The sequence below is a fragment of the Bactrocera neohumeralis genome, chromosome 5 (assembly GCF_024586455.1).
Source record: "Bactrocera neohumeralis isolate Rockhampton chromosome 5, APGP_CSIRO_Bneo_wtdbg2-racon-allhic-juicebox.fasta_v2, whole genome shotgun sequence".
NCBI classification, from domain to species: Eukaryota; Metazoa; Arthropoda; class Insecta; order Diptera; family Tephritidae; genus Bactrocera; species Bactrocera neohumeralis.
Window position 1 is genome coordinate 51,575,559 of NC_065922.1, and position 27,984 is coordinate 51,603,542.

Here is a 27,984-nt window from a genome sequence, read left to right on the forward strand (position 1 = left end):
GTAAATGTAGCCTCCGTTTGGGCCTGTCCATTAAATTTTATCGATAAATAAGTAAAATATTTTCTTAAAATTATTTTCGAAAATAAATTTGAAAAGGCTGGCATTTATTATTTTAATACGGAATTAAGCTCAACATTATACATTTATATATATAATATTTAATATAAAAGAATATTGATTCTGCTCGAACTCAGTAATTTATTAATATAATAGTTTGCTACCAGTTAAAATCTGTATAGTTATAATAATATGGCCGTTGGTGTTGCTAAGATTTGCGTTGTTCGATAGTTATCATAATTATTATTAATATAATTATGCTCCACTTATGTATATTAGAAATTATATACTATCTGAAATTAGGGTTCTTAGTCAAGTGAGTGACTATTATGCGGTGTATCATGAGTTCGAATCCCAGCAAAAGGATATCCTGAAACATATCAAAAGATTTCTACAACAGTGTTCTCCTCTCAAACCTCAAAACAGATTTCAGTCTTGAAAATTCTGCTCGCAAAAAAAATTATTAACCCTACAGAAGGCACTAAGAGCTCCGAGGCCATCTTCAACCTGAAATTACAAAAGCAATTATTACATACAGTTTATTTACGGAATTTAGGTATAGCTAGGTAGGTAGAGTGGCTGTCTGAGGACGCACCTAGTTATTTAGGTTGCCCAACACGAAAACACCGAAACTAAAATTTCCCTACTCTATTGTCTCTTTTCTGAACCAGCACGTGTTGCTCATGTAGTTCATCAGTACAAAAGGTTTTATCTGTGCAACCTCCGAAACTTTGTCAAGAAACTTTCGAACAATAGTTGCGATTCTTTTCCCATACAAAGCAATGCAATTCCCATTGAAGATGATTGATAGTCTTCTCTTCTACCTCCCTACCTTCTTTCCGTTGTTTCTAGTCTGCTGGATCGCCTCCCAATTAAACAGTGACCTGTTATCGCCCCACTAAAATTCTTAAGTCATTCCTTTTAAATTTAAATAATCGGCATGTGCGGCTCATAACTCACACCACATTTGACTGCTTGTTGGGCAAATTATGGTTTGACTCCGCCGAGAATCAGCTATACTTATAACATATTTGTCGATTAAGTATTTACAAGTAGTCAGAGACATATGTACAGGGATAATTATTGCAGTCTAATGGCAGGGTGGTGCCTGCTCTGTCTACTTCAACTGCTTCACAGTTACGAGGGATATCACCTAAAACCCATTGCAAGTGTATCGTGAAATTAGATGTTAAATCCACTAAGAGATCAATGCATTATTTCACAATCTTTGACGCAACCTTAAGTAACTTTGGTGATTTCAAAGCCGCTGAGCTATCTGTACACATAAATATATTCCTTGTAAGGAGCACAATTTGTGTCAGAACAAGAAAGCTCTTTATAATTGCAGTGATCTTCACTTAGTAGACGCTACAGTGATCTAGTGGACGGAACCGTATAGATGCTTATCATTGCCCTTCTGTCCACCTCATGTCTTTTCCACTCGCCTTGATAGTTCAGCGGGAGAATTTGCCAACCCAGATATAGGGGGTTATAATTTAGCTATTCTCTAATCTCAAAAGTATCGGAGAGGTACATATATACTATACATAGGATGCAGGTTCTCAAACAGCGCTAATGCTAGCTCCGATAGTTTCAACTAATGAAAGACTTATCAATTATCCTATAGTCTTTTAACAGATGAAAGACTAAATTATTAATTATCTGTATCAATATAGACTCCGATTCTTATGCAGAAAAGGGAGGATGCATAACAAATTATAATTATGTTTTCAAGTATTGTCACATTTGAACACTATTTCATTTGAGAAAATAGTTGTCCGGTGAAGAAATGCAATTTTGTTTGTCAATTGCGTATCAAATGAAGTTTATGACATCCAGAAGCACACGTCGGTGACCCTATAAAGTATATATACCTGATTATCATGACGACTAACTTAGCCATGTGCATTTGTCTAATATAAACGAACTAGTGCCTCAGTTTTTGTGTAATCGTTCTAAAATTTTGGACACGTCCTTCAAACATCAAAATTTTCATTAGATTGGACTACAATAGCCTATAGATTAGATAAATAAATGAGGATTGCACCGCGACCTAAGGTCTATTGTTCCCTTAGCATATAGCTGTCATATAAATTGATCGATCAAAATCAAATTCTTGTATAGAATCTTTTTTTTTTGTGAAGAGCTTCCTAGTTATTTTTTCAAATTTAATGAACAAGAAAATAAAGAAATATAATTCATTGTCTAAAGAGTAAAAGAGATGTCTCTTGAAGTCGCTTAAAATTAGTGCTCACAAATTTTACTTCAACGCAGATGCTTTTCTAACATTGTTAGCAATACGTATACAATATCTATGCCAAATGCTTGTTAGTACTCACTAAGCATAATAATAAATTCTAAAATAAGAATTTTAAAATCATACAGTTGTTAATTAGACATCTGGCAGCATGACAAAAATGAAAGAACAAAAGCTTTAGCAGTATCAGCGTTATTCTAACTCGCGCTATTGTCATGGTAATCAAAGCAAAAATTACAAGAACCCAACATCCGCTTTCTTCACAGAGAAAGGAAGTGGATTTCGTGTAAATTTCATTCTGAGAATCAAAATATCGTTTTCTCTAAAAACTTTCTAACACCAATTAAAAGCACACATAAAAACGCGCTCCTAAACTTTTCGCTTGTTTTATGTTTTCACATGCACAACAACAATTTGAATTAAAGACAGTCACTCAGTGCTCGCCTTCGATTGTCAGAAACAGCAAAAATTGAATTATGAAAACAAAGATAAAAACTTTCGGCGTGACATGAATTGCCAACGCTGGTGGAGGTCATCACAATGGCAAGCACAGCTTTATCCTTGACTTTAGCTACCTGCTCAACGACACGCCACAGCCACTTCGCCTGTCAGTGGCCAGCGCACCAGCATTCGAACTCACACACGCAGCCGTTGAATATTCAAATTAGTTTCTGCTGAATTTTCATAAAACTTATTATTCTTTTATTATGCAAAAGGCTGGTGTGCTGAAGCCTACAATTTCTTATCACACGCCGCACGCTTCTCTGCAAAGCTATGTGGAAGCCATTGCAGAGTGGCTGTATGATTTCGTTGGACACAAAAGCGTGCTTATTAAGAAGCAATTAATTCTGACAAAGTGAAAGCCAAGATGATTGTGAAATTGCTAATTGGACAGTGTCGAAAATTATCAAACGTAAAATTAATGGAACTTTGAAAGCTTTGATTTGGAATTAATATGTTTTTCTTAATAACATGTTATGGAGTACATAAGTTATTCCCTGAAACATGAAGATTTATTTATTTGCATTTAGAATATATTTTGGGTTCTTTGGCTGAATTTATAATAATTATTTTTATTTATGAACTCTAATAACAGAAATTCATCAGCTAGCGGGTTTCTTTAAGCAACAAAAATAGTTTGGGAGACATTTCTCATGTGAACAAAGTTTCATAGTGTGTCTTCAATACCCTCATATTGATGTTTAAAATAAGTTAACAGATTAAAGCTTATACAATCTTAACCGGAGAAATGTCCATTATACACATACTTTAATACATAATTTCAATCAGTTTGCGGAAGTAATTTCTTTTTGGTTTTTTTCTTGCATATTCTTTCAAAAATTTATTAGCGAAACTTTTTACACAAAAAATAATTTTCGAAACCTCAATGAAAAAGACTTTTTTTCTCATAAGAGAACTTTCTATTCTCCTCCTTTCTCTGTAATATCTACAGAGTATGTTCTGTCTCTGAAAATACGTAGTACAAAGAACCACAATTCGAATGCTTTTTGAGCCAATATCAAATTAAGATTCACCTATGGAAGCCAGTGTCGCGTTCAGCAAAATTCGTTCCGATCAAAAACTATCCTAAACCAAACATCAGCAATTTTTTGTCAGCTTAAGAGAATAGAAACCATATATTTCAAAAATATGTCTAACAAAGTCAAAATTTCAAACTCTCTTTACGGTACATAATTTTCCAAAGTGAAATATTAATATACATATACGAAAATAAATTTTGAAAGTTATCATAACTGATTTCGCATTTAAAATGGCTATTCCATTTCTTATGGGGACGAGTTTTATATATCGCTAAGCTTTCATCGAAACAAATCTCTTATGTTTTTAAGAACATACTACATCTTCTTTACTCGCGCAAACACCGCTTATGCGGTTATAGCCAAGTTAACAACAGCCCGCCAGTCACTTCTTCTTTTTGCTATTTGGCGCCAATTGGAGATACCAAGTGTAGCCAAGTCCCTCTCCACCTGTTCTTTCCAACGGAGTTGAGATCTTCCACTTTTTCTGCTTCCACCGGCGGGTACTGCGTCGAATACTTTCAGAGCTGGAGTGTTCTCTTCCTTCCACATAACATGGCGTTGTAAGCTCAGCCGCCGTCTCTTTTGATTCGCTGAACAATGCCAATGTCGCCGTATATCTCGTACAGCTAATCATTCAAGCGACTGAAGTGCCCGCCGTAAAAACATTTTTATTCATTGATCTACATTAATATAGGCGCTTTCAAAATAGCCTAATTTGCTAATATGCACTTATGCCATCACTTCTTCTAATTGTTGAACCACCTCTCAAACTCGATTTTTGGAAAAGTCTCTATCTATTTTGCAAACCGACAGCTTTTTAGTTTTGAAAATAAGAAAAACGGAACACAGATCCATGAGTGGCGGATGTTTTTGCACGAACAAATCACTTGTCCATGTCTCCAAATAAACTAAAATCGCCAAGATCATAAAACATTAGCGGCTGCTACAGACAAAGGTAGTAGTAGGTACAGCCCAAAATTACACTGTATTAACGAATAACGGTATAGCTATACCGCATTCGACTTTAGGATACTGTTTGTTTATCAGTTCCTTAATCAAGGCTATTGGGATTTGAAAAAAAAAAAAATCAGTGGATTCGTATATAATACTTCGATATTGTTTAGTCCAGTCTGTACGCAAGTAATATTTATAGACGGTACTCCCTTGCCTATCATTGAAGTCGAATTACCGCGAAATTACAAATAGAATTTTTCACACAACATTTTTCGTTTAGTAAGAAAAGTAGTGGAAGACAGCTTTAAGGCGCCAAAATTTCGAGTAGGCGAATCGAACAAACAACTAACTTAAATTAAGAGGAATATAACAAACATCCAGCTTAAATTAAGAGAAAAATAACAAACAACTAGCTTAAATTAAGAGGATATGAAAAAGTTATACTACTTTAATGCGGCAACCATTTATCAGCTCGTTAAATTTTCTATTTCTTCCACACGAAAATTTTTGTTTAAGGAAAGATGTGCTTAATTTCTTTTCTGTTTCATTTCCACCTTAATTTTCTCAAAAAAGAGCTGAGCTTATATCTAGTTAGCAGCGTGCTGTCGTAACGAAATCGGATTATATGTCGTCATTAGTTTCTCAAAAGATGTTATTTGTGTCATATTAATGTAATATTAAATTCTCCGGTGATATGCGCTACAAATATTTGTGAAAGTTTGCAATATATGACACTTTTTAAAATTAAAGTTTACCATATGTTTGCCTTAAAAAATTATATAATAAATAAATGCTATATTTTCGCCACCTTTTTTGGTATATCCATTTGTGTCATTTATTTTTAATTTTATTTTTCACTATTTGACAATATCGAACGTCGATTTAATATTTTACGTGAGCAAAATATTGCAACTATTATTTAGTATTAAAAAATTGCATAACTTCACACAATTTTTGCTCGAAATTACATCCGCATTGAAAATTGTATCTATTGTAATTATAACCACAGCGTTTTGTGAAAATGCGCCACAATTTTATGCAAAATTTGTCAAGCAGCAACTGCAAAGTTGACGCATTCAGAAAATTCGAAAATTTCCATATTTAAGTGTGTGTTATATGTTATATGCTCGTTTTACTTTTGTGATGCTGTCATGTGAAAAAATGAAAAAAAAAAGTAGCTTGCTGGCAGCTATTGCACAATTTTGTGTAAATTGCAGTTCATGAATTTCAATGAATATATGTTCTTAAGTATTTTTTTTTATTTATTTCAAATTATAGTGATGAATAAATAGAGACAAAATTTTAACAATAAAAATGAACTATAAATTTCATAAATTTAAAACTTGTTCATTGTGTAAACTTTGCAATCAGGCGTTAACAATAAGGCTACCGCAAATATAATTGAAGTTGTTAGAATATATGGGCCTTACTGCTATTTTGCTGACGTAAAGAAAAGTTGAGTAAAGTTCATAAAAACGTTAGCAGTTGGTTTTCAATTGAAAAAAGTTTCATCTATTTTTGCAAACTGAAAAGGTAGCGTTAAGAGATTTTTCGAACAAGCAATTGGTTATAGTCAGCACATCGTTATAAATGAACAGGTTAGCTAAGAAGAGATATGCCAAATATTGTTAAATCCAGTTCTTCCTCGAAGACTTGGTAAGTCAAAGACAACTTATGCTTGCATGTATTGTCTCACAAGCTTTCTTTAACCTTTTTTGAACAATTTTTATATAAACATTGACGACAGATTTTTAGACTTATAAGTGCTTCGCAACATATTGAATAACCTAGATTCAAACCTTGTTATGTCGATTTTCAAGATTTCAAGATTTGGTAGGTTCTAAAGTGGTAAAAAAAGTTAAAAAAAACCAGCGATGTGGTACGAACAGTAAAAAGGAACTGGTAGAGACATTTTAAGATAGAACATCAATCGATTTTGACAAACATGGGTATAAAAAAATTTACAAATGGTATATTTTGGTATAAATATATAGCTATAACATGTGCTGAACAGAGTGTAGTCAGTTTAACCCAAAGTTTGTAAAATTTGGTATAAAGAGCTAGAAAACACAACGATGTAGTATAAACTAGTCTAAAATGTAACTGATTGAGTCATATATACAAATAACATCAATCGGTTTCGCTGTGAGCTGGTATATATTATAGAGAGACTGGCAGACTGATTATAAAGATGTGCGCTTCTTGTATAAACTAGTATAAATATAATAGTTATCATTGTATGCTGAACAGAGTATATTAAGTTTACTACGAATTTTGCAACACCCAAAAATAAAAACGTCGGAGGACCTACACAGTCCATATATCATACATAAATGAACAGCATGATGAGCTGAGTTGATTTGGCTTTGTCCGTCTAACTGTATATACGCGAGTTAGTCCCTAATTTAATTAGTTATCGACTAGGAATTTTATACATGCCCTTTTCTCCTTAAGAACCCGCTCATTTGTCGGAATCCGCGCTATAGAACCACTAAAGCATGTAGCTGTCATACAAACTGATTGATTAAAATCCAACTCTTGTATGGCAACTTTTTTTATTTGAAAAGATATCGTCATGAAATTTAAAACGGCACATTTTCTAATTCAGCGCTATCATTTTCGAAGAAATTGTTCAAATCGGGCCACTATAGCATATGGGTGTCATACAAATTGATCAATCAAAATCCAGTGATTCCATGGAAATCTTTTTTATTTGACGAGATAACATGATGAAATTTTGCATAGATAATTGCCCAAGCTCCGAAGAAATTGTTCAGATCGGGTCACTATGGCATATAGCTGCCATACAAACTGAACGATAGGAATCTAGTTTAACTATGGAATCTTTGGTTTTTTGTTATTAATTAAACTCCAATTAAAATTTATTTTCAATTTTAATTTTAATTAATACTGAAAAAAGTTCTTTCGTTCCAACATTCTTTTATAAAAATAATATAAATTACTTTTGATAAAAAAAATACATACATAAAAATCAATCAAAATCCAGTGATTCCATGGAAATCTTTTTTATTTGACGAGATATCATGATGAAATTTTGCATAGATAATTGCCCAAGCTCCGAAGAAATTGTTCAGATCGGGTCACTATGGCATATAGCTGCCATACAAACTGAACGATAGGAATCTAGTTTAACTATGGAATCTTTGGTTTTTTGTTATTAATTAAACTCCAATTAAAATTTATTTTCAATTTTAATTTTAATTAATACTGAAAAAAGTTCTTTCGTTCCAACATTCTTTTATAAAAATAATATAAATTACTTTTGATAAAAAAAATACGTTCCATCCAATATTTTTCCTCAAAAAGATAAAATAATTGAGTTGAAAGCAGTAAATTTTACACCGTCTCTACATTAATTCACACCTTGTCATTGTTTACATTCATCTATTTATTTATTCAGCTATTCGCCGCTTTCATTATTCCTGCATTTTGCATATCTTAGGCAAAGTGTTTTCTCAAATTACTTCTGTTATTTCGACTAAGCTTATTAATGTCAGCAATGCCATTCAGTAGTTTGTAAGCCGGATGTACTCGCACACTTATATACTATACATATGTAAAAATACATGTGTATGAATGTGTGTGTCTGTTGTTGACTTGGCGCCTGGTAATATGCAACGTTATCTGGGATTTGCTGTCAGCACAACGCCCACCTGTGTAAAATTTTCGTATAACAACGACCGATGTGCAGTTGTTGTTGTAGAGATTATGTCAACGAAGGCGCGCGTGGGATTATTTCTAATGTAGATTGTACTCGGCAAGCTATTACAAAAGAAAACTCTAAAAAAAAATTGCCAAATATAATTCACAGAAAATTCATACAAAGCAATTTCTGTTTGTGTCTTCTATTGAAATTAACTGCACAGAAAGTTGTGAAATAGAAATAAAATGTGCTTTAATGTTCAGTGAAATTAATATGAAATTATGAAACTCCGTATCGTACTTAACTTTAAAAAACTGTTGAAATTCGTAAAAAAAAACTTTTAGCCGCCACAAATATTCTCTAAGCTTTACCATTACCCAACAGGTTGTGACACGTTTGGAGACAACCGAAATTTGGCAATGACCTGTTTATTTGTAGTCATTAAATTATCATGCCTGTCGTCTATGCTCTGGCTCTCTCTTTTGTTTCTCTCTGAGGGCTCTGAAAAGCATAATGAAAGCATATTTTACCTTGCTTATTACAGCCTTAAAGAAATTGTAGTTTCAAATTTTTAATTGTTTTTTTTTAAAGAGTCTAATATGTATATATGGTAGAGATGAAAAATAAGTCCGTAAAGTATTTTTGGCTTTCCAAGCATCATTTATCCTGCATTTTCAAGTTCATCCGAGTAATAGTTTGGGAGATGCAGCCTTCAGAACTTGTGCGCTCGAGGCTAGCTAGGCTAAGTGCGCCGTCTTTAAACGCGTTTTTCTCGAAGCTGTGTTTTTGAAGTCGGTTGGCAAGAATTCTCGACAACTATTCTACCGATCTTCATGAAATTTTATAGAGGCCTTTGAGATACAATGCTTAAAAACTTGGCTAAGGACTTTTTTCGATTACAATTATTTGAAAAAATGTCGTGAAATCATTTTCAATGAAATTTTACTTTTTTTGTTAAAATGTCTGCCAAAAATCCAATTTTTATTTTTTTTTTTCATTCGTCCAAGTTCAAGTTTTATATTTTAAAACAAACACGTATTTTTTCACTTTAGATGCTCCTGTAAGAAGTTATCCTGCCAACGCCGGCGCATCTTTTTTCTGAGGCGCCACCGAAAATGTCGTCGCAATGACCGGGTTTCAAATATGTTGTTTCCAAAAATTTTAGAATTTCTCTGCTATTTTTTTAAATTTTTTATATGAGGAAAATATTGTTGAAAACGGTTGTTTTTTACCCTATGTAACCCCTTAACGGAAAATAGCAAAACAGCTTCCTGAAAAGCTTTCAAAAATGATTTCATTCAGTGAGATACCTTTAAGTCAATTATCCGGTTTTTAAAGCGAGATAGGAACTTCCAATTCTTTACAAATGGTACGAAACTCAGTTTGGAAGGTCACAGATCATCGCAAAGGCAACGCGGTAATCTAAACATACTTTATTATTATTATGATCCTAAAATATTCCCACAATTTAATTCCTTAGACTAGTGGAATGATGGAATAGGAATTAATATTAGTTTAAATACAAGAACATTCTAGCCAAATATGTCCATAATTATTTCAGAAAAAACCTCGTTTAGTAGTTAGAAACGAAGTAGAGAGAAACCCTGGTTAAAACTATTAGAACTCTTAATGCCATAGCTTTCAAAGTGATATTAAAGGTCTCACCACTGCAAGGCCGTCTATTACAAGTATTACTGGTAAGAAACTAAATGATATTTGTTGGTGTAGATTAAGGTAACACCAAAGTATTCTGGTATAAGCCTTTTATTTAATCATGAATAAAAAAATATTATAATTAAAAAATTATAATAAAATATACCTTATTAAATTTTTTTTTTTTAATTTTTTAAAATTAAATTCTTTAGAACTGCTAATTGGGTTTGTGGTGATTTCATGGTGGCTTAATACTTGAAAGAGTCCGTGCGAGCTGTTACTAGTTACTCAATTATGTTCTGACAGAAAATTCTCGAACTATCAGGATTTTTGGTTTATTTAATATAATGGCAATTCAAAGTATCGCTGAAAAATTATAGATTTTAAACTGTTTCAAATAGAAAATTTTCAATATTCGTTGTAAAAATATACACAATATTTAAACGTCAAGTCTTCGGCATATATCTATTAGATATATACATTTTAGCAACATCTAGACAAAAACTCCATATATCAGTAAGCCACTCACATAGCCTGCTATTATCTCTCCACCATTTTGCGCCGCGTTATTATCTTCTAATGCTGCGAATACTACACTCCAGCTGCTCGTAATCCACTTGATCTAATTGTGCATTTAAATGTTTATGAAATGAAAGCGAAGAGCACTCAAAATATGGACAGTTTTTCCACTTCACTTTCACAACATTACCAACCAGCTAACCGCAATACTCACAACAGCCCCAATTCATTTTGCTGCCTACAAAAGTCACAACAAACCTGGCGGCCTGGATGATTGAGGGAAACCACAGTTTGGCCTGCATATGGCCCGCTTGGCAAATGTGGAACAGGAAACCGCTGCAGCAAAGCGAAATGGTCGCCGGATGTTGTGCCCTGCAACGCTAAGTAGGCACTCAGCTCTGCCCAAAGGTATATAGAGCAGACATAATAGACGCTGCGCTCCCTACGACACAGCCAACGGCCGGCACCGGTTTGTGGGTTATGCTGTCGCAGGCGAGCTTTAGTGTAGCTTTTGAAGCACAAGTTGGGGTTTTAATTTCTCTGCTATTTTCCAACCTGCCTTTAAGTATTTAAATGCTCCCACTTGTCTGTAGTGTGTTACAGTGCCGTCAAAAAGTTGTGGATTCTGCGAAATTACCGTCAAGTATGCGGAAAATTACAGCAATGCGTTGGAAAAATATTTTTATTTTTCAATTAAATTGGAAATTATTCAGCAAATCCGCTTTGGATTTGTCAGAAGGACGAAGAATTTCAATTTCAATTATCGTTGCCATTCTGCGCACACAAAGCAAATACTTGGCAGATTTCGCTGATTTTAGCAAGTCTCAATTGCAGGTGCTCGCCAGCTGCTGGCTGGCTGTGCGGCAAGAGACGTTTACTGCCTGTCTGTACTTCGCTTTACTTTTATGCGCTGCATTCAACTGTCTGCGCGCAATCCATGATTTCAGATAGTAAATTTCCTGTTCAATCAAAGCAAATTTCCTACGCTGTAGTTTGGTACGTTGCTGTGCGCTATTGCTTACTTTTTTTTGGCAAAAACTATTTGCTGCGTCTTTTACCTTGCCCTAAGTATTGGCAGCGCAGTCGAGCGAAATCTAAAATGGAAGTTGAAATAACACAACCGGAAGGAAGTGGAGTAAATGGTATTTGAATAGAGTGTCCGTGAGTAGCAAAACGTCAGCGGCAGGAGTAGGAAAACACTCGGTGGAAAAGTGAAGAGAAAAGAGCAAGAAATCGTTAGCATATAACCTCTATGAAGAAATATGAAGTTTAAGTGGAACTTTTTTACATTTTGGAAAACAAATAGCTAAATTTCACTTTGTTACTTACTCTGTTGAAGGCGTATTGAAACTCAATATTATTTCTGAACAATCGGTGGTATGTGAGCGGGATTTCAAAGTCATACGATCTCGCGGATGTTTGCTTTTCACATTTTTATTTCTAATTACAAAGAAGATTACAAAATTTCGTAAACCTGACGTCATAATTAGCGAAGTTATCTCACTAAAACTCATTTTCGAAAAGCCAGTTATATGAGGATTATGTGTAATCATTAACCGATCTTGATATTTAAAGTTATATAAATATTTTATAGCAAATATCTACTTCCTACAAAATTTCATGTTCGTGACGTCTTAGTAATGGAAGTTACTACAGCTTGTATGATTTTCGAACAAGTTTTTCCAGGCGTGCCATATTAAATAGTTGTGTAGTCGGAATGATTTTCACGCTATATTTTTTATTTCTGTTAGAAAAGCGCAACACAAAATTTCGTCTTCGTAGCTTTATAAATAGTGAAGTTATAACACAAAAACTCATTTTTGAAAAATTTTTTCTATGAAAACTCTGTTCTATCATCATCTGTGCTTGATATTTATGCTACACAGTATTTGTTATTGCAAGAAAACATAATATAAATATCAATTAAGTATTTCTAAAACTGAGTGCTAAATTATATTCAAATTGACACAAGAACTTGACTAGTTCGAATTGGCTAATTTTTCAAATAATTATTGGTATGTTTAGTGATTTTTCAAAAAAAAAAAAATTTCAATATAATTTTCTGTTCACGAAGGGTATAACATTAAGGTCCACTCAACTGTATGAGCATAAAAGGCAACCTTACAATTTTTGACCTTTTCCATTGTAAACTCTTCTGTCTACTTGAAAGTGTTGCCGCTGCGGACAGCATAAAATGATAATGCAAGAATATTGTACAAAAATAGAGAAAAAATGCAAATGTAAACTCTAAGCAGCAAAGAATGTGCAATAAAATTGCAAATCGGATTCAGAAAATCGCCAGCATACCTACAGAATCGAAAAGAGAAGAAAAGTAAGAAATAAAATTAAAATTCGATAAATACCTGAATGCACTTGAAGTGAAGATAACAAAAACTAGGAAAACATAAAAGCTTCGCCCGCTACATCACTCGCTCTTCAGCTACATCAATATGTTTCAGTTGGCTACCGTTAGTCCTGCATTTTCTTGGATTTTTTGCATTGTGTAATAAAGCGAAGAGAAAAGCAGCAAAGACAGAGTTACAAATACCAATGTTGCATAAATTGGAAGACGAAAAAATTGGAGAAATCGGAAAAATGTTGGCAAATATCACTCGCCTAAGTGGAGTCAAAGACAACTTAAGCCTTTCATAGCCATTGAGTTGGATTTGACGACTAAAAAGATGTCAACACATTTGTCTGACGAGATGACGCCATTACTGATAGCAGTATTGAGAATTGTTTCTTTTAAGATTGACTAGTATTACTTCACAGAATGAGAAGTTAGATGTAAAGACTAGTGATTACTTTAACGACTGCTCTGCTCTTACATTAGTATGAAGTTTACTGAGCGAGTTGCTGGTATTTTTGCAGTAGTGATGTGGCATTTATTAAGGAGGAAACTAAAGCTGTTCCTTCAAAACGACCTTTTGTCTTCGATTTTATGACTAAATTATTATTTTTGCTTGATCATTTGTATATCCGAAGCAAACATTTTTGAGTTTAGATCACTGCAGTGCACAATATCATCAATTCCAATTTTACATACATATGTTAACGAGATTGTAATCCCTATATAATATAAGATCACTGTGTGTAGATCTATAGTCCGATTTCTAGTAGTGGCAATGATTTCTTGTTCCTTTTTAAGAATTTCAAAACTTTACATAGTCCCTTTTAAGGGTGATACACTGACTAAAGCGACCCTCCAACTTATCGCTGCAATTTTTGTAGTACGATTTGTCCTTTGCTTCAAAATATGCCTCAGTTTCGACAAGTACTTTTCATTCGACGGAAATTTCCCCTCAGCGAGCATTCTTGTAAAACCTAACGACAGGAAATAGTCTGTGGGGCCAGATCTCGAGAATACGGTGGATGCGGCAGCAATTCGAAGTTTGATTCATGGATTTTTCCCATCGTTTTCACTGAATTGTAGTGTCACAAGCATTGGTTTGTAGAAGCAGTAATTTCTTTTTCTCCAAACGCGGCCGTTTTTCGGCGATTTTGCCATTCAAACGGTCCAATAACGCTATGTAATTGTTGCCTTTGCGGTCCAGTCGGATGACTGTCCTGTGCACTTCGTAGTAAAATGGCAGAGCCATGTTTCAACCATTGTCACATATCGACACAAAACTTCGGGTTTATTAAGCTGGAACATCTCCAAACACTTCTCCTTATCATCAACGTGAGATCAAAGTGAGCTCGCGCGTCGCCCTAAAACCTTGCAAAAATCTGGAAAAAGTCAAAAATTGGTTAGACTGTTCTATAAGTCTGCTTATAAAACTATGCCACCGTATATGACTGCGGATAAGTTTAGCTATGAAAGTAACAAAATTGTGGAAGCTATCATAATGAGACAATATATTAGACGTCTAGCTACTTCTTTGAAGCACAAAGGTAGATTTAGAGTGTTGAGTATACTGACTTTCCTTCAACTTGAGGGCATTGCGCGATCAAATATTGGAATAGACTTTGACCAATTTGGTTAATCGTGATTTATAGTAGATATAAATGTCTACCATAAAGGTTTTCTTATTTATAGTTTGCAGCATTCATCCTACAAAAGTTAAAAAATGTATAATTTACTCGCTGAACTCCATTATTGCCTCAATTATGGCATAACTACAAGGCAAAGGCTGCAAATATTTCAACCTAACCTTACAAATTGAAACAAAATATTATTATTAAAATAAAAATAACTTCAACACTTCAAATCACTGCTTCTAAATCTTCAAATATTTCTGCTTGTGTTGCTTTCAAAGAGCTCAAACGCTTTAAGAAGAACACTGCAGCCGCCACTTCATTTAAACAATTTATTTTGGACTACGCAGTCACCTGCTTGACAGCTACTTTCGACTTCATTTAATTAAATTAATTTAAACACAGCATAACAGGAAATTCCCTGCACCGAACAAGAGCCCAGCAGAACCAGTGAAGCAACAACAAAAAAGTGCACAAAAAATGCTTAAATTTATTGGGGCGCTTTAAGGACTGTGGCACGAAAAGCACCAAAAAATTTTCTTTTATGTGTGGGTGTATGTATATAATTGTATACTTGTTTAAGTATATGTATGTGAGTGTATATAATATTACATATTTATATGTTTGTTTATATGCATGTACTTATGACGCCGCTCCGCAAGACTTCAGCGCTGTCACACACGTTCGCCTGCCACCCGTTGCCGGCGCCGTGGCTCAGAATCGCTCTGACGCTTATTAAAAAGTAATGCCTCGAAAACAAAAAGCAAGTGGCCAAAATTAAGTTAATTTTTACATAAAAATTTAACGCGCAAAAGTTGAAAAAGTACGAAAAAGAAACATAAAAACCAAAAAAAAAGCAAATATGAAACAAGAACGGCGTACAATGCCCCCGGCAAAGCGTAGCTCGGTGCAACAGTAAAACGCAAACAACAAAAACTGAAAGTAGAAAAAGATACGCTCGTTGGCAGGGGCTGGGGCGAAGTGTGTGTGCACCGCCCGCTGGTTATACCGGAAAAGTCAAAAATTTCCCCCGGCTGCTGATAAAGTGTTTTTGCTCGTTGCTACATGCCGTATTGTTGTTGTTAATTTTTTCCTTGCGCTGATTTCTCTTTTTGGCAGCGAAATGCCTATTTGTAGCAATCCGCATATCAGCGCCGTGAGCGCGGAAGATGGGAAATAAAGTTTACACTTGTTATTGCGAAATTATGCTGGCAGTGGCGTGGGCGTAGGAGGGGCGCGCTATGCAGTGGCAGGCCAAACCAAATACATTAATAAAACCTTTATGCGCCATTCTACCTCCCCATTTGGTGGCAGTTATGAGCTGACAAATTAAATTATATGCACTGCATTACAACTTAAAAGTGTTTCCACTTCAGCGTCGAAAACGCCTTGTCGCGCAGGGCAGCGCTTGCTGGTGGGAGGCATGAATATGCTTTGATTGCTATGTCGTGGGGAGAACGATTTGTTCTGCGGATTTCAGCTGGAATTTTTAAGCAATTTTTTTAAATATACATATTTATGTAGTTAACCTGCAGTGTCGATGCAAAGAAATTATTTTTTGTTGGAACTGCTACACAGCAACTAACAAAAATTGTTCAAAAACTGCCTGTTGCAGCACTTCATAAAATTTTTTATATCGACTTTGATGAAATTGAGAAAACATCTCCCAAAGGTTCATTATTATAGCTCTGTCAGTGGAGTCAGCACTTGCTTTGTATCTCCATCTGATAGTTGGCCTTGAAGCCTACTTAGTTGGGCACAGACGTATTTACCAAATTTGGAGCCAATATTTCTTTGATAGATGATTGAAATATATTTTAAACTAATCTTCATCATCCGCTTAAGTTCCCGTTTAGAAAAAATACTTATGAGTTAAAAAAAATTAATATTAGCAAGAAAATTTAGCGACAAGTTTTACTGCGGAGGAATTTTATTTTTTACTTTTTTATTATTTACAGCCGGTTCACCATTCGTTTGAGTTATATTTGAGTCATATACTCATCAAATTTACATAGGTTGTCTTTAAATTTTTCCTATAGATGGCGCTGGAGTCCAAATATTGGGTAGTCGAAAAAGGCTTTTCGTATTTCTAATCAAAACTCAACTTATTTTTTTATATTTATAATGAACTTTAATGAGCCAAATATGTACCATTTTGGTCGACCACATTTTGCTATTTTTTCGGTAGAGACATTATTCCATCAGTGTAAAACTTTTCTGACTTCTCGGCGAAAAACTGCGACAAGTAATTTTCACAGGCTTCTCTTGAAGTCAATATTACTCCATTAAGGGAGTTCTGCATTGACCGAAACAAATGGTAGTCTTATCGTACAAGGTCAGGGCTATATGCTGGATGCATCAAAACTCCCCAGCCAAGCTCTCCCAGTTTTTGCCGAGTCATCAAAGATGTGTGTGGTCTAGCGTTGTCCTGATGGAAGACGAACCCCTCTCTGTTGATCAGTTCTGACCGCTTTTTTCGACTGCTTGCTTCAATCTCATCAGTTGTTGACAGTAAATGTACAATCAATCGTTCGGCCAGGCTGGAGCAGCTTATAGTGGATGATTCTTTTCCAATCCCACCAAAAAATCAACATAACCTTTTGAGGCATCAATCTGGGTTTAAGATCATTTGTTGAGCTCCACCATGCCTAGACCATGATCTTTTTTGCACATAATTGTCTTATTTGATCCACTTTTCGTCCCCTTTTACCATTTGCTTCAGCAGTAGTTCGATTTCATTTCGTTTCAGCAAAGAATCGCAGATGTTAATACGATCCATTAAATTTTTCACAAACAAATCATTAGGTACCCAAACATCGAGCTTCTTTTCGTAGCCAGCCTTTTTTAAATGCTTCAAACCCGTTTGATGATGAATGTTAAGTTTCTTAGTAATGTCATGGCCGCTTATGTGACGGTCCTGGTCAATCTTTTCCATAATTTCGCCGACTTTTTCAACGATAGGTCGACCAGAGCTATATGCACTGATACATCATCGTCTCCATAAACTTCACAAATTTCATTGGTGGCTTGCGTGGCATTCTTCCCTTTTTTATACAAAAATTTCAAACTTTTTCTCACCTTTCCTGAATTTCTTTTGGTTAAATGAAGCTAAAAATCTCTCCTTTTCAACACTGCCTCAATGTGATTGGTAACACTGAAGATATACGACTGCAACCACATCTATTGAAAAAATACGAAAAGACTTTTTCGACTACCCAATATAGCATTCCATCCTGTATATTACTTTGTGCGGAGTGCAGAACAGTTTACAACAGTCGAGCCAAAAATACTAAAAATTTTATTAATAGGCACCTAGTACCTCCTTGTATATACTAAAGGTTTAAGAAGCATTATTTCAGCTGTGCTCAAACAACTTCAATGAAAGCTAATAATTGTTCTATCATTAATAATTACACGCATAAAAGGAGCAACGCTAAATGCTTTCATTTACTAAACCTAAAAGCCAACTTTATAATCACTCAACTGTGGCGCAATCATTAGTAGCGCAAATCAGCTTAATGAAAGCCTTAAGTTGAATAACCTAATTTTGAATTCACTTTCAACATTTTTCACCAACCGGAACGGCATTACAAAGCGTTAAACAAAACAACAAACAACGTAAAATCATTAATAAGCTGCTAGTGCAGTGATTCAGAGAAATTGATAATTACAATACAGACAACTTATTCAATAACCCTTGGTGCTAGAGGAACTAAGCTTAGTGCACTAACAAATATATGCACAACAGGGTGTACGTTGTTTCCCAAACCGATTTTTTTCTTGCAAACGCACTCGTATAATTCAGTTTATGGCCTAAAATGGGAACGAAATTTATTTTACATCTAAACCGGGCTAAAATTATTTTACTTTTTTTATACGTTTTACATAAAATTTTATGACATTTTGACATACATTGTTAAATGTCTTTAAAGTAAATAAACCTAGAACTCTTAGATAGTGATGTTCTAAGGCACAACTTTCTGCTCTACAAAAAAGATATTAATAATTTTTCTCCTAAAACCTTTCCTTTAAAAGTTATACGCAGTGAATTTCAGCATCACATGCACTGTATCCAAACAGTACACCATAGCGTATGCGTAACATGGAATGCTCCGTACATTTGATGTATAATGTTAATTACGAATAAATTTAAAGGAACTTTTGTTATCAAAAATCATTGAGACCTGTTTTGTAGAGTGAACATTCACAATCAACTTTGCAAATAATGGACACCCTAATGTACAAGTACACAAACATAACTACATACCTTCTTATGTAAATATTCATACTGAAAGCCAGCGCCATAAGCAGCTGTGTGCTGTTGTGCAAAACGCGACTTTTAATTAAATTCCTTCTCGGAATAATATGCGGAAGAATCAGTGGGCGGAAGGAAATGGAAATACCAAAAACTCACATCATCTTTCCAATGAAAATTCGCCTTTGGTAAAATATGACGTCAGCAAGCAAATTGGTTTCAAAGCGCTTTAAGAGATTCTGAGAACGCATAATTTGTGGCATTAAAGGTTTGTTGACATTGTGTGGGTCACTACCTTACTGTTTACAGCTTGAGCACAATTTAAAAATATTTTACTGCTTGCTGAGTAAAATTTAAATCGAATTTATTTCTTCGGCGGAAAAAGTGCCAAATTTTCCTCACAACATTTTTTGTTGCTCATTTCGAGCATTTGGTCAGTTCTATTTTGCATTTTCATTGCTTATTTTTATGATCAAATGCATATACTTGCACTTAAAAGGGTTGTCTAGGATGCTAATGGTTTCCGAAATAATTTTTATAGCCTGTGGCGTATCGTCGCCTAAAATGCAAAATAATGTAACATCACTTTTCATTAGTTTGGAGACGAAGAAAAGCGATATAATAGAAACCACTAATATTAAAGCAAAATTTGAGTTTTAGTTATAAAATGGTTATATATTGGTTATTATATCTGACAACGATTTTGAATTTTTTTTGATAACACGTTGTTTTGCATTTTAGGTGACAATATAGTTCTTAACTTTGCATAAAGCCCCTTACTTTGTAGACTGTCATGATGAGGCTTCACCATTTGCATTCAAATTAGTCGAATCTCTCCTTTCAAAGTAATCGATAACTGTGACACCCAAATTTGTTGAATTTAGGAAAGGGAGATTAGCAACAATATTGTCGAGCTACGTTGTTGCTTTCTTTAATTTTTCTATAATATTATTTGATCACTGCAAACTCCAGCTGGAAGCATCTTACTACTTCTTACAGCACTTATAGATAGCCTATGATTACTATTTTCAACTAATATCACATGGCGTCGAATACTCAAATTGTCCACTATTATTACATGACAATCCCTTTCTAAACGGCACTTCTCTCTTGTGAAAAATCTTACATGTGAATGAAACAACGAAGTTTTACCATTGAAAGAATGAGAAAGGTATCCTCATTAAAGCGATGTAATCGCGTCCTTTTTTATCTCTCTGGTTGATTTATCCCAGCTGTTTGTTCGATTCGCCATTTACTCAGGTCTTGGAGGAAATTTTACTTCTTTTCAACGCCCTTTTGGTAAAGTGCTTAACATCACCACCAAAGGCTTGACCATACTTCAGTGGCTCTTTGTACAAAAATTTATTGCCCAGAACACTTGTAAGCATTGTATTAACTTAGAAGATAACTTGGGTGTTCAAATTTCAAAAAACGTCTAGAATATTGTCCTTAATTTTCAAGTTGATCCAGGCAATAGTTTTGGAGATACAGCCTTGAGAAATCGGACGCTCGAGACTAGCTAGGCTAAATGCACCGACTTTAAACGCGTTTTTCTCGAAACTGTATATATGAAGTCGGTTGGCAAGATTTCTCGAGAGCTACTCAACCAATCTCCATGAAATATTACAAAGGTTTTTGAGATACAATTCCTAAAGACTTGGACAAAGGATTTTTTCGATTACAACATTTATTTTTGGAAAAAAAAAAAAAAATGTCGCGAAATTTTACCGAAATTTTTATTATTATTTTCGCAATGGCCAAGCCCAAGCTTAATGTTTAATTTCTCGACTATATTGGTGTCGATTTGGAAATAATTCTCTATTTTTTATCGCCTCGTTGATCAATGAAGATCCAGTGATCCACTTTTAAGTGTTTACCCGTAACATAACGGACGAATATTTTATTTCCAAGTGGGATCTATCGATGTTAAATCTGCTCTACGACATAACATAACCTAACCAAGCTTATCTTTCAAAAGGAAGTGTCGGAGACCCTATAAAGTATTTATATAAATGATCAGCGTAGCGAGCTAAGTCAATTTAGCCATTACTTTTTGCCTATGCTTCTGTATATATACTTTTTGAGATATCGCTCCTTTTCTTTCTAGGAAGCTGCGAGATATTAAGGGGGTACTCTCATGTGAACGCATACATTTTACCACTTTTTAGGAAATTTTTTTTTATGCGACAACAAAATTCAATCATTTTAATTTTTTAATATACTTTTATTTGTATTTTGAAATTTACAAAAAAAATGTTTTTTTTTTTTTCGTTTTTTACATTTTTAATATATTTTTTTTTAAATCAAAGTAGTCCCCAACAAAAAAAGTAGTTCACTGGTAATGGTGATAGCGGCTGTTCATGTTGTCTGAAATAAAAAAATCGAATGGATTATTCAGTAGTTCTGCGGCTATCGTCCCTACCAAATATAATCAATTTCATTAAAAAAAAAAAATGTCGAAAAAAGTCACGAAAGTCTTGTTTTTTTTCCTTAAAAATCGTTTAAAAAAATATGAAAATTTTTTCGAAATTAAACAATTCTGGTAGGGACGATCACTATAAAAGAGTAGAAGAACATATGAAAATTTTAAAGCAATCGGTTGAATACTTTTTTTTAGGACCATGATAGTTTCAGAAAATGATGAATCGAGAAAAATGCGTTTAGAAACGTAGCAGCTGCAGACTTGTCATGACGCCTGGTAGACAGTCGCTTACGACACGTCGGCGACTATGAGCTGTAACTTATCAAAGACTATGAATTTCGGTCTCAATTTTTCACAGCATGTTTTCAATAGGTTTTACTGTCAAAATATAAAAAAAAACGATTTTTCGAAGTAATTACATGAGAATACCCCCTTAAACAACTATGGCATTTACATAGCTGCTACCTAACTGAGCCAATCCTTGTAAGGAAACTTTTCTATTTGACAAGGTATCTTTACGAAATTTGCGGATTATCTCAGGCAACGTTTCAACCTCCGAAAAAATTGTTAAAATTGTGCTACTGTAGCATATAAGCTGCCACTTGACCCATCAAAATCCTGGAAAAGATCCTTTCATACCTTTTTGTGTTATATAAAATGAGCCTGTGTAGAGGATTGTAGCTTCGGTGCAGCCGAAGTTAAAATTTTTTGTTGTTTTAATTTAAAAACTTGATGACAGCACCAGCTATGACAACAAATATCAATTTGAGCAACTATTAAAATGCCTTAAGCTTGCAAATCTGCATTTTTGGTAAATTTAAATTGAGATTTAAACCATTTCTAAATCAAAAAACTGTAAACGTTCTATGAATGTCAAATGCCTTCGAACGATAAATATGCGCTTTCAAAGCGCAATTTAATTACTGAACACCCTTTATTGGCTGAGGCATTTGAAAACACCGTTATAACAAAAAAATGTACCAGAATCTTCCTACTTGCTTATTCAATGCTTGATTGCTGCGCAATGTTTACTTAACCATTCTCTTATTTTTTTCGTATTCTTCTTCTTCTTCGATTTCTTACAGGCCGAGATCTGGAGTGTGTTCATTGCTATTCTACGCAAGAGTGTGCGCAATTTGCAGGCATGCACAGACGTCGGTCTAATCGAGCACGTATTGGTGCGACTACAGCGCTCCGAAACGGTTGTGGCAGGTATGTATCCAACAACAACAATAAGTAATAAGTAAATTTAAGGCGAGCATGATTTTTGCTGCCAAAGTAATACATTTGAATGTATGTAAGTGCTCATATGCCAATATGATTTTAAATCTGTAGAAATAATTTTAATTAATGTAAGTAAGGGGGAGTGAATCCTGAAATCCGTGCAGAATTCAAATTCTTATCAAAAACGATGATTCGGGGGATATTATGGAAACAAAAATATTTTGGATTAGTCAAACGTTTGTGTAGCTCGTTTTTCTTATTTCGGTAAATTAAAGCTATAGGAAAAGTGGGCGTGGTTTTTGTGTATTTCTTGTTTCTATTTCTATTTCATAGTTGTATTTATATTTGAAGCTGTCTACAAGAGTCTGACGGGCTTGAAGAAACTTTGTCCTTCGGACTTTTTTGATGATGTCCCATTGACTCATGGGAGATGATTGCAGTTAAAATAGAATGCAGTTTAAATAATTTAAGATATGATCGTACGACTCCTCTCGGTTTACTTGGGTTCTCTCTCGGTCTACTTCGGATCGCAGTCATTACGCATTTACCTCAATTTATACACCAAGAGCGACAAATCTCCCACTCTGCTTTGTCTTACGTTCACTACACCCTAAAGAACTACTCCTTCACTGATTTGGTGGCACTCAGCTATTGTAACTGTAACTTTATGTAGGGTATCACTATTTACATACATACATATATACTCTAGCTGACATACACAGAGCTCCGAGCCTACCGAAAATCGAATAAAACCAAAAAGCAACAGCAACTAGGCAACACTTCTTTGCTTTCAATCATTTGAAACGAATCCGATTCAATTCACGTCTTTAGTTTTTCATTTGTGTGCGTGTATGTGCGCTGCCACAGATTCCCCCCTTATTTTTGGCAAATTTTTTCCCCACTCACAGCTGAATTGGTCCAAAGCCTACGGCAGCTTTCATTCAGTTTTTGCCTTGTCGCATCAGCTTTGTCATCGACGCTTGGTTCGTCGTCGCCGACTCCGACTACTCGGAGCTGGTTGCCTTGGCGTCGTCGTCAGTATGCGTCAGTTGTCGTGGCTTTGTTTGCTCTTTGGACTTTGGTACGTGTGCTTTCACTAGGCGCTCTAGCTCACAACGTGTTTGTTTTGGTGTTACATGCGCCAGCACACACACACACGTACCATGCATGTCACGTATGTGCGTTGAATTCCTTCTGCAAATCGATTTGTGTGGCGCTGGTGGTCTGGGTGTGACCATATCCTTCAGCCAGCATTTGTTTGTTTGCACAGTGATTGAAATGCGAGAATAAGATTATTGAATTAGAAGTAAGAGATTCACATTTAGCAAGAGAGTAAATGCTGGCAAGTAGGGCATAGTAACAAATACTTGTTGTATTAAAGCAAATATGAATGCAAAATAGCGGTGGTGGTGGTAAGTCTATTCATGGGCAGGGAAATGAATAACTTTTGTGCTAAATCACTGGATATTCCTCCATTGAATGCTTGCCAACTCTAACATGTTTCTATCTTCTATTTTGCTGCCATGTGGCTCCACATATATTATATTCAAGCCTATAATACATCACTAGTGTATACAGTGTAGCCCTTCTAATGGACTATATCTTAAGGTAAAAAAACAATTTATAAAAATAATTTGTCGTCAATTTTTTGTTTGTGTGAAAAAATTAAACATTATTCTACCACCACGCTTTCAGTTATATAAATATAGTTTCTGCAGATCTTTATGACAGTTTATGGTTTCATCTCACAAATCACCTCCTTTAGTATATCTGGTTTAAGCAGTTACAGGTATATATTTTGAAAGTCAGAAAAAAAGTGTTTTTGTGATTTTTTTTAAAGAAGCATTTTGCTTAAATAATAGATAAAATAAATGCGTATTTAGAGAAATTAATACATTTTAGTAATCGGTGATTTATTTTAAAAAATTTGCATTTCTTGCATGAGTAAGATTTTTCTGCTTAAATTTATTTCAAATGCAAAACATAAAAAAAAATATTATTACAACATACGAATCCATGAACTTGGCGAAATTTTCTTTTTTTTAACAAAATGGCGGCTACCCAAAGATAAGTCGTTTTTTTGTGAAAAATTTACTTTGCGAAGTGATTTAAAAATCGAAGTTTATATCAAAAAGCTGATTTCTTCGAACATTATTTAGCATATATGTATCTAAAATCATATGAATTTTCAAATCGATCTGTCCGTCCGTTTCGAAAAGGATTTCCTACATGACTCATTTAACAGCGTTTTAAACGCACGTTTTTGAAGTTCTGGAATTCGGTTCCACAAACTTAAAAATATCTAACAAACACCCTTTTACCTCCGAAATTAAATATTTGCCGCCTCAATTTCAAATTTTCGGATCATATTTTCAAATATATTACATGTATGTACATTCGATATTTTATTTTTAAAATTTGAAAGTAGATATATCTCCTAAAGGGATTTTTCAGAAAACTTTAAAAACTCTTATCCACTCACCAAAAAAGTTATAAATGTGACTGTTTAGGTTGACCCATTGACAAAATCGTAACTGATAACGTTTACTAAGCTTAGCGTTTTAAATTGTTCTTCACTCCGTGAACATTAGACTTCAGGTGATAGTTCCGATGATTGAGGTTTTCTTTCAAATTGAAGACAGTTTCCATCAGAAATATCTCTGAGATCTTTTTTTTTTATTTTGCAACAACAGTACTGATTACTGTTGAGCAATCGAAATGGCTAATGAAGTGAGAGCAAGAACACATTGCGCGGCGCTGGATCTGAAATGATCATTCAAGCTTCCCAAATACTGCAGTATTTTCCAGGTGGAAATCTTTACGGTTGAGAAAGTGGCCAAGTTAGCTAACAATGCAAAAATCGACATCAAGAAATCAATATATACGTCGATGGCTAAGCGGTAGTTGAGGCAATAATCGCATTACAGCAGAGAATGTCTTTAGAAGCAGGGAGGCATTGGATGCAGCGGCTGCAAATATGATGGGTTCCAGGCCACAATAAATTTCGGGATAGTAAATAGTTGATGAAACTATCAGAAGTGGCATACATTTGGCAACAGCAGCAGTTCAACAAATGGGAATATACAATAAAATTTTCGAAAGCGCTGACAGAGGGATCCGGCCGAGATGGAATGTCTTAAAGACATGCAGGACCATCAAGATCAAGAGCCAAGAAGGAAAAACGCATGCTTTTTGCTCATACGGTCATGAAACTACTGCGGAACGAATGTTGGCCTAGCGACAGATCACAACTTACTGGCATCACATGCCGGAAAAGCATAAATAACGAAGATATATGCCGAAAAAGCAGGGAAGTAGCCAAGAGATAGACGCTGAAACAGCAACTATGCTTCTGCCGAGTATTATCAAAAACTCGTTTTACATACATATCTAGGAGCGTCGACAAGATATTAGATCACTGTTAAGGCAAAAAGCGTTAATATCTTGATGTCGATTCATATTTACACTGAACTTCTATCTGGCATAACTAAGGATCAGTAGGTCTATGTATGTATGTCGTGACAGCCTAGAAGTATAACTTAACCTAAAATACCTCATATTAAGCAATTATTACTCATTAATATATAAATAATCCTGTTTTTCAAGTATGTATATTTCCTTTCAAATCCCTATTCATTCCCAGCTTACTATTGAGATGGATATTCGAACTTTTATAAAACATAATGTGTTCTCTATGCTACGAATTACCTTTAAAAGTTCCTTTAATTTATGTTAATCCTTAGAATTTCTTGTATTTTCTTTTTTCTAAAGCATAATAAGGCTTTATTTTTCTCAGAACTCTCGTTAACTACTTTGACAGTGTCGAATCGCTTTCATTTTTCTTTTCACATCTACAATTGCTTTCTCTTAAGCACTGAATTCCTAATCACACCAAAAATAATTTGACTAATACCGTTACTTTACTAGGCGCTCTAGCTCACAACGTGTTTGTTTTGGTGTTACATGCGCCAGCACACACACACACGTACCATGCATGTCACGTATGTGCGTTGAATTCCTTCTGCAAATCGATTTGTGTGCCGCGCTGGTGGTCTGGGTGTGACCATATCCTTCAGCCAGCATTTGTTTGTTTGCACAGTGATTGAAATGCGAGAATAAGATTATTGAATTAGAAGTAAGAGATTCACATTTAGCAAGAGAGTAAATGCTGGCAAGTAGGGCATAGTAACAAATACTTGTTGTATTAAAGCAAATATGAATGCAAAATAGCGGAGGTGGTGGAAAGTCTATTCATGGACAGGGAAATTAATAACTTTTGTGCTAAATCACTGGATATTCCTCCATTGAATGCTTGTCTACTCCAATATGTGTCTATCTTCTATTTTGCTGCCATGTGGCTCCACAATTATAACATTCAAGCATATTGCATCACTAGTGTATACAGTGTGGTTCTTCTAATGGATTATATTTCTTAAGGTAAAAAAAAAATTATAAAAATAATTTGTGGTCGATTTATTGTATATGTGAAAAAATTAAACATTAGTCTACCACCACGCTTCCAGTTAATATAGTTTCTGCAGATCTTTTTGACAGTTTATGGTTTCATCTCACAAATCACCTCCTTTAGTATATCTGGTTTAAGCAGTTACAGGTATATACATTTGAAAGTCAGAAAAAAATTGTTTTTGTGATTTTTTTTTTTAAAGAAGCATTTTGTTTAAATAATAAATAAAATAAATGCGTATTTAGAGAAATTAATACATTTTAATAATCGGTGATTTATTTTAAAAAAATTTTGCATTTCCTTGATCCCGTAGACGATCGCCTGGAGGACCTTCAAATTTTCTGTTTTGCCATGAGTAAGATTTTTCTGCTTAAATTTATTTTAAATCCAAAACATAAAAAAAATATTATTACAACATACGAATTAAGGTAATGATCCAGGGACTTGGCAAAATTTTCTTTTTTTAACAAAATGGCGGCTACCCAAAGATAAGTCGTTTTTTTGTGAAAAATTTACTTTGCGAAGTGATTTAAAAATCGAAGTTTATATCAAAAAGCTGATTTATTCGACCATTATTTAGCATATGTATCTAAAATCATATGAATTTCCAAATCGATCTGTTCGTCCGTTTCGAAAAGGTTTTCCAACATGACTCATTTAACAGCGTTTTAAACGCACGTGTTTGAAGTTCTGGAATTCGGTTCCACAAACTTAAAAGTATCTAACAAACATCCTTTTACCTCCGAAACTAAATATTTGCTGCTTCAATTTCAAATTTTCGGAACATATTTTCAAGTATATTACATGTATGTACATTCGATATTTTATTTTTAAAATTTGAAAGTAGATTTATCTCATAAAGGGATTTTTCATAAACCTTTAATAACTCTTATCCACTCACCAAAAAAGTTATAAATGTGACTGTTTAGGTTGACCCATTGACAATAGCGTAACTGATAACGTTTACTAAGCTTAGCGTTTTAAATTGTTCTTCA

The 27,984-nt window shown here is 34.4% G+C and overlaps 1 protein-coding gene across 16 annotated transcripts in view; it reads left to right on the forward strand.

Moving 5' to 3' along the window:
- Positions 1–27,984, forward strand: part of LOC126759799 (neurobeachin) — a 624,909-nt gene that overhangs the window by 486,084 nt on the left and 110,841 nt on the right. For all 16 annotated transcript variants that reach the window (XM_050474910.1, XM_050474912.1, XM_050474911.1 and 13 more), the window contains one exon: positions 22,386–22,512. In XM_050474910.1, coding sequence (XP_050330867.1) covers positions 22,386–22,512 — 127 coding nt within the window. The remainder of the gene's footprint in view (positions 1–22,385; positions 22,513–27,984) is intronic.